General features: G+C 46.2%; 1 protein-coding gene across 2 annotated transcripts in view; it reads right to left on the reverse strand.

Moving 5' to 3' along the window:
* Positions 1 to 14,111, reverse strand: part of atp2c1 (ATPase secretory pathway Ca2+ transporting 1) — a 36,320-nt gene that overhangs the window by 18,546 nt on the left and 3,663 nt on the right. The window contains exons 1-5 of one of the 2 annotated variants that reach the window (XM_076736614.1): positions 10,421 to 10,794; positions 5,291 to 5,395; positions 4,809 to 4,925; positions 1,359 to 1,448; positions 93 to 128 (exon numbers count right to left, since the gene is read on the reverse strand). In XM_076736614.1, the coding sequence (XP_076592729.1) occupies positions 93 to 128; positions 1,359 to 1,448; positions 4,809 to 4,925; positions 5,291 to 5,359 (312 nt within the window). In that variant the 5' untranslated portion in view covers positions 5,360 to 5,395; positions 10,421 to 10,794. Of the gene's footprint in view, positions 1 to 92; positions 129 to 1,358; positions 1,449 to 4,808; positions 4,926 to 5,290; positions 5,396 to 10,420; positions 10,795 to 14,111 lie in introns of those variants that run through there. The other variant, XM_076736613.1, reaches the window with a different exon arrangement.

A 14,111-nucleotide genomic window follows, 5' to 3' on the forward strand; every position in this document is an offset into this window, starting at 1 on the left:
TGAACTCTTCAGCCTTTATCAGACCATCAGAAGCGAGCACAGCTGTCCGTTAGCGTGAGCTGGCAGCACGGACACACACAGGTAGGACTCACCTGGACAAACGCAACCGTCACGACTATTATAATGGCCTGTGAAGGACACAGAGAGACAGAGAGACGGCAGGTTAAGACTCCACATCAGAATCCACACCCAAACAAAAGAAAACAAAGAAAACATAGAGAACCAAAGCGAACCAGCTGAAGCTGTCTGGAGTCACAGCTGAACTGATCAATGCAGTCAAAATGCAGATGATTACAGATTAACTTCATACACTGAAGGATTAAACTCTTGTTATTCTCCTTTGTTCGGGTTTCTTATTGTAAATATTTGACTTTATTTTCGACATCGAGCCTTTTTTCTTGTCATGTTTGGACATGTCATTCTCTGTGACATGAATCCAAGACTGTGTGACAGTCAGCTGTTCCACGCCCGTTTTAAGACGCCATGCAAACAGTGTAATGGTGCAGCGTGCTGTTTGCTCTGTGACTCCACGTCCTGCCACCTCACATCCTGCTCTTACACCACAGCTGCAAACTGAAGCATCGATTTAGACTCACAACCGTTTGTCTTGGATGCTGACAGTCCAGGCTGAGGACTCTGGGACACGAACAGCATCATCCTTCTTCTATCTTCCACTTTTTCCTCTTGGATCTGTTTGTGTTTCATCCACTTGGTGCCACCAGAGCACAAACCTGTTCTGTTCATCTGCTTTGATCTGAACACAGGCTCCAAAACTTCAGTCCCGTGCAGCTTAACCTCACCTACCATTAGCAGTATCAGTGTTCGTGGTGTCCAGACGACGACCCCTGACCTTTCACGCTCCACTACTAGTTAGGCTGAAACAGCAGATAAATGTCTTTGTTTGTTCTGTTTCATGTTGTGGCTGTGAGGAACACAGCAGGACTCTGGACTTTCATCTCCTTTCTGTGTATGTTCACATCTCACACAGTCTTTTCTTTAATGTTTTCTCTTTCCTCTGTTGTTCTCTTATACTGCACATTATCAATGCAATTATCCCCACCCCCACCACCCCCACCACACACACACACACACACACACACACACACACACACACACACACACACACACACACACACACACAGGGATCCAAAAGTTTTCTGTAAGCTAACATCTACCAGGCGACACCAGCAGCTCAGTCCCTGCATGCGTCTCCACCTTCTCCACTGCTGACGCTGCTGTAAACTACTTCTATTAATAACTTTAGAAGAAGTGCAGGTCTCAGGGGCGTCGTCTCAGGGAAGAAGAAGAAGAAGAAACCAAAGGAAGGGAACTGCTGCTGTAGTGAGACGGTCACTCACCACAGTGATGCTGATGGCGTCATCAAACTGGTGCATGAGGACGCTGATGACGGCCGACGCCAGCAGCAGCAGGATGAGAGGGTCTTTGAACTGCACGGGGGGGAGAGAGACAGAGGTCATGACGTCCATGAGCCGGGTTAGTGGCAACACAACCCATCATGAAAGTGTGTGTGTGTGTGTGTGTGTGTGTGTGTGTGTGTGTGTGTGTGCTCCCATACTGAGTATCTGACCTCGACACTGAGCTCGAGAGGCTTGAGCTGAGGCTTCACAGTCTCCTGAACTAACCTTCACCAAAAATCTGTGGAACAGAGCAGCGCAAACCAGACGGCCCACGAACCTGACAGGACCAGAAGCCTTGAGGAGAAATGGGTGAAAATCCCTCAAATGAGCACTGAAAGACTCTCACTGGGCTCCAAAAAGCTTTGAAGGCTGTGATAGATGCTGAAGGGGGTCTCACTAAGTACTGACCACACAGCGTGCAAAAACTTTAGCTTCAGGCCCTTTTTACATTCACATTATCTCAAAACTGCAAAAGAGGGAGATAAAAAAGTGATCTTGACTGAATTATTAAAGAAATGAGTCGTCTTTAACTTTAAGCTGTTTGTCAATCAGGTCATTTATTACTTTCACAGAGCTTTTCTGGATCTGTGCTGTATGGATGTGAGGAAGGTTACGGTCTCCTCATCGTCCTCACAGATCTGATGTTTTCATTCTTGTCCACGCGTCTCTCTTTAAAACCTGCTCTGGTCAATGAGGACCTTTTGGTCAGACCCTCACGGGGCTGTTTAAGGGTATACACCTCGATTTAGAGTCAATGAGGGTCCCCACAAAGACAGCACCAACGTGTGTGTGTGTGTGTGTGTGTGTGTGTGTGTTTGCCATGATCTATGGACAAGCTGAAACAAGTGTCAGTCATCCATAGCGAAAAGGCGGCGCTCATGTGAAGCGGGCCAGCGGTCCAGCTCTATTTTCAGCTCCAGCATCCAAATGACCCGGTTTCCACATCAACGCCATGACTGAGCGCAGCAGCAGCGACTTTAACTCTTCACTGCTGGATCCAACCCGCTGCATTACAGCGTACAGCAGACCAACCCGGACAGACTTAAAGAGGCTCAGATCCTCCACAGGGACGCACGTCTGCACAGCCGCAGCCTGTACTTATACACGAAATACATGAGGACGACTTCCACCAATCATGTCTGTTTCAATCACACACTGCAGCTCATCAGGAAGCAGCTCTTCACTGTTACAACAGTCCTCTGAACCGGACACCTCACTCAAACGTCCAGCAGAGAGAGACGGAGACGATCCACGGCCAATCCAGATGGAGCTGGATGCTTTTAATGTGTGCGTGAAACAAAATACAGATGCTGTAAATTTCCTGTTCGTCAGAGGTGTTCCACAGGTTAACAGGTGACAGCAGAAGGACGGAGCGAGGTTCACCACTTTGTGAACACATGACGGAGACGAACACGTGGACTCAGAGACACTTCAGGAAACTGCTGTCAGTGCGTCCTTTTGTTTGTGAAGGGCTGATTCTGTCTTTACTCATGTTTCACAGATGAAACTAACAGAAATGTTTTATTTCCATCGTGTTTCTCTCTTTAAACTGATCTATGAGGCTTTGATTCACGTCTGAAAGCAAATTTGTGACGGTTTTTGTCTTAATCCACTGAGAAGTCACCACTTACATTCAGTGTTTTCAGTATTTATGACCTTTGTGTTTTCATGCTTCACTGTTGATAGTCGGAGCTCCTGCTGTGTTTTTTAAGGTTACTAATCTGTTGTCTTTCGTCCCCCTCTCCTGTTTCTCAGCGTGTCCCCTCTCTGTCTCTTCAGGCTGAGTGGTTTACCGTGTGTGCTTACTGCCTACAAATGATGGTCATCAATCAAGGCGGCTGGTGTGTGTTGTCCCCTCCGGTCTGAGGACACGCAGCAGGCCGGCCAATCACAGCTGAGCACATGTGGATCTGCACAGCTCTCATCAGCAGCAGAGACGCTGCAGCTGCTTTCAGGCCGTCGGGTCAAGTGTGGACACTGTCTTCATGGACAGCTGACAGACTGAGGCAGCAGTTCATGCAGATATCTGAAGAGTTATCCCGTGAAAGGAGCGAAACAATCCTGTCTCATCCTCACTTCCCTTTCCTCCGTCCTCTGCCTCCTCCCTTTCTCTCCTCGTCTCCCATTGGCTCTCTATATTTAACCTCTGTGCTGTGGCTGAGGCCTCCCGTCCCTCCTCTCCTCCGGCGGCTCGGCTCAACAGCAGCAGTTTCTGTCCTTGTCAGAGTTCATGTGGACATAACAGACCAACAGCAAACCTCCCTCAGGCGGCTTCCATTATTTAACCACTCAAATCGGACTGAGACGGAGTCCTCTGCGCAGCCGTCCTGGTGTACTGCGTCCTCGGACTGGTGGTGCTTCTGTCCACTGGTCATTTTTTCTAATGTAAAAAAAACCATCTGGGTGCTTTTACTCTATTTTAAGTCTTCAAGGGTCAAATGTGAACACGTGAAACACAACATCCTGCTTTAAATGCAGACCTCTGTCCCATATGATCTTCTTCTCTGCTGGTTTGTCCTGTTTTCTGCATTGTCAAAGATCTATGAAAGACATCTGCAGCAGGAGAGGCTTTCATCATTACATGAGGGAACACGATGGCGGTACTGACAAAGACGGTGTTCTTTGGAAGTTCAGGGAGTTAAGAGAAGAAGAAACTGAGATGATTTTTAGTGTATTCACACAATAAAGAGGTAGAAGATCGGACGCTTTGCAAGAATTGAAGCTTTCCTCATGTTAATTTCCATTTTATCTATTTCCATTCGTTCACAGATGATCTAGAGCACTCGTGGAGAGAAACATGGGTAGCTTCATGTTGCAGGTCTCCACTCTGTAACGCGTAAAATGGGACATGCATTTGCAGTCTGCGTTCATTTGGACCGTCAGTGTGTTATGTAATGGCGTGTGGGTGGAGCCATTTCAGTAGCAGGACACAAATAAAAATCACTCACTCACAAATACGAAATATAAAACTGTTCGAGACGTGAACGTAATGAGACGAGTGGGACACGTACAGCATTGTTCTGCTAACTCTGCTTCCATGTGCACCAAACAATGACACTGCGGAGCCTCGAGACATTTTATCAGGCACAAGATAAAAATAGTATATTGGCTTCATCCCGGAGCTGCATTCAGGCTGCTGCTGGATGTGTGAAGGCTCCCTGAGACTCAGCGTCTAATAAGTCAGCAGCATTAAAACTGGAACTGTTTTCACGCCGATTAGCAGGTGAGGACAAACTTTTGTCTGCGCTGACAGCAGTGAGAGCACACCGGCGGGTTTATGTGGCGTGAGAGCAAACAGAGCCACATTCAAAATCCTTGTCATCAGCCCCAGCCTCGCTCTGCTTCGTCTGTAGACTTCCTGTACGAGCACACAGAAGTGTGATTTGTTACCTGTGAGATGTATTTCTTCCATAGCGGCTCCTCCTCGCTGATGTCGAACTCGTTCCAGCCATGGTAGGCTCTCCTCCTGCTCACCTCCTCCTGGGTCAAACCCAGCTGCAGGTCGGCCTGTCAGCAGCCACACAACACAGAGCAACGGCTGCTTTATTTCACTGCTAGACCCAAACTTTGTACATGTCTGAAAGGAAAACATTTGGTTGCGCCTGCAGGTGTCAACAGATTCACTGAGCATCAGACTCAGAGGAGCATCCTCCGCCGAACGAGCAGCAGGCTGTTAAACGGATCAATCCAGAGCTTTCTTTGCAACCAGGTATTGATATTTTCTGATATTAAAAATCACAATATGGCAAACAAACTGAAAGGCACATCTTTAAATGTGTTCACTGTAATGCACTGAACTAAATTCTTGATGTGCAAAACAAAACCTTTCAACAGCTGCTTGGATCGAGTCTTCACTTTGGTGTGACACGTACCTGCAGGATACACACTACTTCGTTGACGGGGAGTTCGCTGGCTTTTCTGGAGGTTAGTACCGGGACCATGGTCTCATCATCACTGGAGGGTTGTCTCTCGGAAAGCTGCAGCACAAACACACAGAGAGAAACACCTTTAGCCACACACAGGAACAGACGCTCCTTTACTGGGCTCCAGGACATTTATCTGTGGAGGAGGTCGAAGGAGCACACGGGACCGGTTTGTCTCAGGCAACATTAACTGAACTCTGACCGATGATCCACACATTTACAGCAGAGACGAGCTGTTCATTCTGATACTGGAGACAGCAGCCTGGAGCTCAACGACTTCAACGACCACGACCACGACGACAGCTTGTTTTTATCAAAGTCCAATGATTCAAACTCATGACATGAAAAATGAAATCTTCTTTTGTTTGCACACACAGTAACCCAGTAAGTAAAATGAACACAGTACACTGAGGGCCCAGGTTTATGTACCAAAGGACACACAGCTGTACAGGAAATGCTGTGTCCACTGTGCTCGTCTCACAAAATCACCAACAAGCAAAGTCCAAATCAACATGACTAGCTTGGACACATCCACGTGTAGGTGAGCATCTGGTCTTTTTACAGTAGCAGCAGGCTTTACATGTAAATTCTTCATCCTGTTAATTGTAATTTTATATCACAATAAAGTTATTTTGACATGCAGCATATATTTTTTTTCAGGAGAATCAAATGTCAAACTATTCAAGCCTGAAATTCAGCAGCTCTGTGGGGCTGAGACACGGCCGTGCTTTGAGCTAAACGTTAACGTTAGTATGCTAATGCGTTCACAGTAACAACGTTAACCTGCTGATGTTTAGCAGATAAAACTTGTCATGTTCACCGTCTTAGTTCAGCATGTTGACACTAACGTTTGTTAGTTAGCAGTAAACACAAAGTGCAGCTGAGGCTCATGGGAAGCTCGTTGGTTTTGCTGGTGTTTGGTCATAAACTAAAGCGTCGGACACGATAAAATGTTGACCTGATGGCGCCAGATGAAAAGTCAGAGGATCAGCAAACTCATTCAATCCACCCTGAACATGAATGTCAAGAAGTTTAATCCAGTACAACCAATAGTTGATGAGATATTTCACTCAGAACTACAAATGTGAACCTCATGGCGGCGCCAGACAGAAGGCCCATTTATTACCAAAGTGGACGGGATTTATCCTACAGGGATCATGACCGTCTGCCCAAAATTTCATGGTAATCCATCACATAGAAGATACTTCAGTCTGGATCAACGTGGTGGACCGACCCGTCCTCCGTACACTCATGCTGCTAGCATCGCTAACGATCCATGAAGGCTCAGAGCTAATAAAGTGAGAGCTACCACGGAAACAAACACGATCTCATGGCGTCAGATCATCGCGGCGCTCTCCTCTGGTCTCCAGCTGACAGCTGAGTTATTCAGCACCACGTGAGACTTCGCATCAACGTGTGACTCATGACTGAACGCCGTTTATAGTGGAGTCAACGTTAAAAACATAATCCACCTCTGCAGCAGCATTAGTGCAGCACAGTGTAACACTGCAGTTCCCACAAGCAGGGATTTAGACCAGCAGTCACTAAGCCTACCTGAACACACAGAGGACTACAGGGATAACAATTATTTTAGACGAGCCGCTGCTGGGACAGAGCAGACAACCTTTCAAGTGTTTTAAGAGCTGACGGGACTGTTGAAGACAGGCCTGTGTTTCCTGATCCGCGGCAGAAGAAGAAGAAAATCAAATCAAAAATGTAGTTTGATGTCGACCCAGGAGAGAGTGAAGGCTGCTAAACACCATCATCTGTACAATAGGATTAGCTGCATGTAGAGAACAGGCAGCACCGCATCAGTACCTTAAAACCCTGACACCTTGACACCTCATCCAGAAGGAGGACTTGTGAAGCAGAGCCTTGTTGTTGCTGTGGAGCTGCTGCTACTGGACAAAGTCAAACTGTTCCTGTGTCAGTTTGTCTGGAATAATTCATAGAGATGAAGAAAAACCTTCGTCTCTGATTTGACCTCTCAGAGCTGAACCTCAAGCTTTCAGGAAGCAGCTTCTCATGTTTAGGCGCCGCTGACCGTCACTTTCAGCGGTTAAAAAGACAAACGGCGGCCGGACTCAGATCAGGATCGGGGGCAAAAACACTGATCAGGACACCCCTGGTGTTCAGTCACAGCTCTGTTGGTGAAGTTAGTGTTTTCAGTTCTGGTCGACACAGTTACCAAACATGTCTGTTAAAAGTGGAAAAAGCTTTGAATAATTTTCATCTGAACAACTTTTATCAAACTGCTTCAAACAGCTGAGCACTGCTAACGCTTCCATAATCAGACGCTCATTGTCATGCGTGATGACTACTTCCTTCCAGGCAGAAGAGGACCAAAGACTTCAAGTCCAGAGAGGAAGAAGGAGGCAGAGGAAGCTGACAGCATCCTGGCAGCGTTTAAAGACAGCAGACAACAAAAGGACTGCAGCTCGGTTAAAAAAGCCCACAGGGTTTAAAAACAGAACAAAGCCTCGTCTCACTTTCACTCACGACGAAGGAGAAGAAACTTTCATCACCCCGTCAGCTCCTTCATCACGTCAGGGTGACGAGCTGTTCAGAAACACTCGGCTGAAGGTTTACAGTAAGTTTACTTCATCAAGTTTACTTCAAAGTTCACTCTGCTCTTTGTCCCAACTGCTGTGTGTTTGATTTGTGTTGTAAGTCAGGATGTAATTATGAAAAAAAAACCCTCCATAATTTCAGGAATGACTGTAATTCAACAAATCCCAGCATCCTCGGCAAGTGCTTGAAATCTGACTGATCGCTGCCTTATTTCTGCAAAAATAGTTACGCTGGAGGAAAGCCTGCAAAGTTCAACAACCGCTGTCCACAAACAACAATCCATTACACACCAGCAGCAGCTTGTCGGAGCTCAGGTCAAAGACGACCAAACCTCAGCTTCTACAGAACAAATTCCTCACAATTTGTAAAAGCCAGAGGGATTCTGCTTTCCTGGAAGTCGTCTTCTCAGGAAAAGCTCATTCAGAAACAAACATCAATTCAAGTCCAAGCAAACACACTCTCTGCTCAGCTGACTGTCAAACGTCCCTGGTCCCGCCCTCCTCCAGAAGCTGAGGAAGTTCATGCTGCCCACACTTCTTATCATCTCATCAACCAATGAAAAAGGATCCAAGTCGAACTTAAGTGAAATAAAGCTCATCAAACTCACTGACCTGATGCCTCCAACTGGAATACTCCTCGCTGCTACATGACTGAGATCAACATCCTGCTTCAACAGGGAATCCATACAACTACAGACGCAGGATGATCTCTGTAAATGAAACGAGCGTCCGTTAGCCAGTGCGAACAGTCCTGCACTGAGCTGCCGTTATTCTTTATTTTACTTTCCCACAGTCCACGGATAAAAAAAAAAAACACCTACCGGGACGCAGCCCCCAACGAAGTGGCTCAACAAGTATTTCACATTGAAACACAAAAAGCATGATTTTAAAGGAGTGGGCTTCAGATCGGATGGTCACCAGTTTGATCCACTGGACCACATGGATGCACGTGGGTGCGAGCGACGCTTGCCTTTCCCTCACCACCACCACTGACAAATGCCCTTTAACCCGAAGCTGTGTCTGCTGAGCTGAGTATTAATAAACCTGTATTCCTGTCTGGTAGCTACACCGGTGAATGAATTACAGGTATTTCTCATCTACTTTCAATGTTTCTGCAGAAGAAGAGAAAGCTAAGACCAAATGCTCAGCGGTTTGTCTGACAGTCGAGCCAGAACCGACAGGCTCTCGGCCGCTGGATAGTGGGTTACAGTGAGTTCCCACCCAGCGGCTACAGTGACCAGTAAACAAAGTGAATCAGCTGAAGGTAAACTCAGCAGAGGAAAGAGTTCAGCGTGACCGTGATGGCAGACGAGCACCTGGTTACTGTAATAACCTGAGCTGCTCCGTCCAGCTTCTGCTCACCACGTTCCACAGAAACGACTGGAACTTTACAAGAGCTTAAACCGTCAAGCACAACCTATGGAGAGCCATAAAGATAAGACAGCAAACTGCAGCAGAGCCAGAGGCTGCAAACACAGACACCTGTAGTGCAGGTAGAACAAACATCACAGACTGACTGAGGACCAGCTGAGAGGCTCACCACCAAACCTCAGACAGCAGAAAACACTGCAAATATGCTTTCAGCCAGTAATTTCTTCTAATGTCGAGTAAGAGCGAAGACAAAATGACAGCCGATGCATCGGCAGCGCAGACACATGACAGACACGCAGTAAACAGCCCGTTCCCACTGACGCTTTGCTGCTTTTAGATATTCAAATCATGAAAAACATTTTTACAGCCTGTCGTCTTTTCATGGTTTTACCTTTCTTTCCTATCAGTTCTGATTACAGCTGCACGTGAGTTTAAGTTCTCTGGATACTCCCGCTGATACACCTTCAGTCAAGAAGAAAAAACTGTTTGGATACTTTACTGTGAAAACTACAAAAGTGTTTTAAAAACTGAGAACTTCTCATGGTAACATCACCAATACTTTAAATCTATCGCCACAGATTTAAAACAACAGCTAACAATCCACCATCAGCCGACTCAGCTCCTCCCGACCCGTTAACAAGACATTTTTCTGTTTTTTTCGGTCAATTTCTTGCATTTTTCACCTAATGAACAACTTTTGGTACTTGATAAAAGCTCCTCCTGGTTTCTTGGTTCGATTGATCTGAGCGAGCATAAATGGCATAAAACATCAGTATTTTGAGCGTGTGTTAAAGTGCTTCCTGTGCAGAAAATCACTTCCTGCCCTCCATCTGCAGCTCACACCACAACAGAAGAGCGACGTGACGTCTTCTGCAAACAAGCTATTGACCACTAAGATGTCCTCATGACCAAAACAGGAAAAAACATCCGAGAACATCAGAAAAACAAAAGCTGCTTTGTTTGAATGAAATTTGCTGGCAGCTGCTGGTCCAGTCTGCAGATCGTTCTGACTTCTGCCAAAACTGAGATAGAGACGAGAATTTTCTTTGAACCACACCAACGCTTTTCCACAAGTTTCACATCTGTGTGTCATGACCGGTTTGTGAGCCGTCCTCCTCGCAGCAGGTACAATAATCACCTTTGATCACGTCGAGCCAGCGGCAGACAAAGCCGTCACTCCTGTACAGACGCTGGTCTCATGTGGTCTCTTCTCTCCATTCAGCTCTCTTCAGGTCCACTACAAAGCCAATAAGTCAGCCATTGACTGAGTGAGAATTAGCCGAGACTCAGTTAGCATTAGCTAAAACACAGGTGGACATCCAGGATCTGCTCTTCTCTGCGCAGACATCCTGTGAACATGTGAACATGTAAATCAAAGCAGCCTCCTCGTCCTCGGCTGCCTCTGTTCTTTTGAGCAAACGTCCGTCCTCTGCTGAAGGGCTTCCTCGTGAGCAGTCAGGCCTTGTGCATCGAGGTGAGAGGCTGAGAGGATTGTTTGTGATTAGGAGTGACTGGAGCTTAAAGGAGGATCTTACTGAACCCCCCAGCTGACGGGTCAAGACTCCTGGTTTGCCCTCTTTAGGACGGGAGGACAGCTGCAGTCGCAGGCTGAGAGCTGAAGGCTGGATGACCAACAAATTCCACCTGTGGAGACATTTTCAAGTCTCCAGAGAAATATTTGTGGGTTGGTTATCACTTCTGATTTCTCACCTGAGAACAAAGATGTTAAGTCCTGCGTGTAACTCTGTTTGAGTGAATATGTCAATGGACAGATAATCTAATAATCATCTCACAGATTTAAAGTACAAACATCAATTATTGCAGATCTTGCAGACACAAATTATATCCAGAGGCAGGACGGCCGCACGTGCAGGTTTCCCTCAACATTCGGACTAAAGACCACTTCTGCTCAGGCCACGATTAAAACTCCCTGATTAAACAAAATGAACCTTCAAGAAAAACAAGCGGAAGGACGAACAGTCAATAAATGAGGCAAATGTTTAGATGAATGCTGAAACTGCACGTTGTTAATCAGTAATTACCAGATTAATCAATGCTGACTGATTGTGTCAGTCTGCTGTAGACAGTCACATAATTAAACGGGTCATGTGACTTGACGTGTTGGGTTCAGTGACTGGCTGAACTCCCTGTACGTTTCCTCTGTGGTATCTAATCACGGCGTAAAGTCGTTTGTGAGATGTGAAAAGTAAAGGAGACGTGAAGGGCAAACGGCTCAATCACAGAGCTTATCACCTCCAGGAAGAACCCTGACGCTCGCGAGTGTTCGCACCGATTACAATGAAGTGCGTCCTTGAGAGTAAGCAAACCTTCGCTAACGATGCAAACAGCTGGTCTGAGCAGTCGAGCGTGATGCCCTCACAACAATGGAAAGAAGACGGAAACATGAGAAGCCTGGCGGACAACACCTCAGCGGTGTTAAAATGTGATGACACAGGACTTCTTCACTCGCCCAGAGGCTGGAAAGAACACGCTCCACAGCAGGAGAAGCAGCCGTTCAGCCATATCTACTGATGGACAGCAGCGTCCACCAACAAACATAAACTACACTTATTTACTGACTCTTTAATGCACATTTAGCCTGTTTCTGACTGCAGTTTAGAGTGAATCTAATGTCTCTTTTGTCCTTTCCTGTTAATCATCAAGCAGATTTATCTAGTGACCCTTTGAACGGCTGTAATCTCAGAATCTGTCGTTCCAAAGTCCTTAAAATTAACAGAATCTGCTCAAAAACTTTGTCAGACTTATACAAAGTGAAACGACACGATGGACAAAACATTTTAGTGACATTCTGTCCAACTGTGCTGACAACAGCGTACACGTGAAATGACTTAGAGGACAGCTGTCTATGAGCAGGTCAACCAGTGAGTGATTTACTGTGAGACTACAAACTGATTAAATCACACAGGGGTCGAATTCACCATCACTGAGGCCCTGCAGTGCTTTGAGCAGCTCGATGCTAACATCAGCATGCTAACATGCTCATGAAGGCAACACTAACCGGTGATGTTAGCATGTTAGCACGCTAACATTTGATAATGAGCAGTAAACACAAAGTCCGGCTGAGGCTGATGGGAACCTGATTATTTCTGCAGAACAGAACTTCACCCTGATGGAAACATGAACCACTTCTCCAACGGGTGAGACCTTTCACCCAGAACTAAATGTGAACCTCATGGCAGGTCTGAACGAGTATTTGACATTTGAATATATAATCATATTGTTCATACATCCAGTCAAAGCAGCCGCTCAAAGCAGAGTGAGTGATGGCTGCTGGACTGTGTTTGAATGAAGAGTGTTGACGAAGATGAAATCGCTGATTCTGTGAATGGAGTCTGGTGGCCTCAGCGAGCGCAGTATGAAAGGATCAATCTGAGTCATGTGCAAAAAGATATTCAAATGGTTTGAACAAATAAAGACTTTAAAGCTAACACTACCATCACGACTTGACTGATGAGAATTAACCCAGTGACACTCGGAGCAGGTGTCTACAGGTGGCTGAAGGTCATTTTCCTGCCTGTTCCTACACAGTCCAGCCTCATTTGACTCCTGACTTCATGCAAAACAGAAACAAACAAACACACAGAAGAAGCAAACGGAGCCAATGGAAAGTCTCAGGAGCACGCCGCTCAAACTGCCTCCATCCTGTCCTCATTACAACCTGCAGCCTTTATCATAATTTCCCAGCAGTTCCAATTAGATCCAAGTCAAACTGTATTAACGGGCTGAGCGTCGGCGTGGGCCGAGTGCCAGCTCCCTGCAGGGACGCTCGTTTGTCCTCCAGTGCTGCGCTCACCTCGACTCTCATGGAGCAGGAATGTGAGCAAACAGGACGTTAGGACTCTGAACACACAGGAAGTGCTTCACCATCAGGGTCTAAACGGCCAACAATCCATCAACCATGACTTTATAGATGGATGTCGTTTCCAGGCTCTGCAGAGGAGTCGTGTTTGTGCACAGGCAGGTTTTACATCCTGACGTCAGCTTCAGAAACCGATCGGTGAATTCACGTCTGCGGGTGAGACAGCTTTGGCTACGACAACAAGACGTTTTCCTACATTCCTACACGTAAGAGACAACTTGTGGCTCCGCTGTAAGATCGTGAAAGTTGTCCACTTTCAGAACTCAAAGTGACATCTTCCAGGTTTCTTGATGTTCCTTGTGTCTTCAAACTCCACTGAGTGCGATTCGTCCACCTGATGTCATTGAGTCACTCAGCTTTTTACTGATTCGGTCATTTTTCTTTGATCTCTGTGCTTCTACCGTTGCTACGTTGGACATGTAGTTACATGGTTTCTTCTTCTGTCTGTTTGTTGTTTTATTTTGAAAATTTACCGGATTCTCTACACTGTTCCTACGTCTGACTTCCTGCTGGCTCGCTCTGCTCCGTGCAGCTCGACGCAGCGTCTGAAACGCGAATGGAACGCACCCGGTGGAATTTAGGGGTAATAACAGTCCAAAACCTACAGATAAATGTCCTCTTTTCAAAACTGAGAGTCATACATTGATCTTAGCATGTTTCAAGATCTGAATTCATTGACTGAAGCTGCTTCATCTGCCAGGAGGTGAAGCTAATGTTAGCTACAGAAGCTCAGAGCAAACACCTAAAAGGATTTTACACAGTCACTGTCGTCAATGAATGATTTTTAGGAAATGAGTGATGTTAAGTAAACCATCGTGTAATATGTTATGAAATGTGAGCAAATATGGTTAATTTTCTAGAACTGAACTAGTCTGAAGTGGACTTTCAGGCTGACTGGCTGCACTGAGGTCGCAGCACCAGAGATCAGATTTTCAGTGCTGTACGCTGC

This window comes from Chaetodon auriga, chromosome 8 (genome assembly GCF_051107435.1).
Source record: "Chaetodon auriga isolate fChaAug3 chromosome 8, fChaAug3.hap1, whole genome shotgun sequence".
In the NCBI taxonomy this organism is placed as follows: domain Eukaryota; kingdom Metazoa; phylum Chordata; class Actinopteri; order Chaetodontiformes; family Chaetodontidae; genus Chaetodon; species Chaetodon auriga.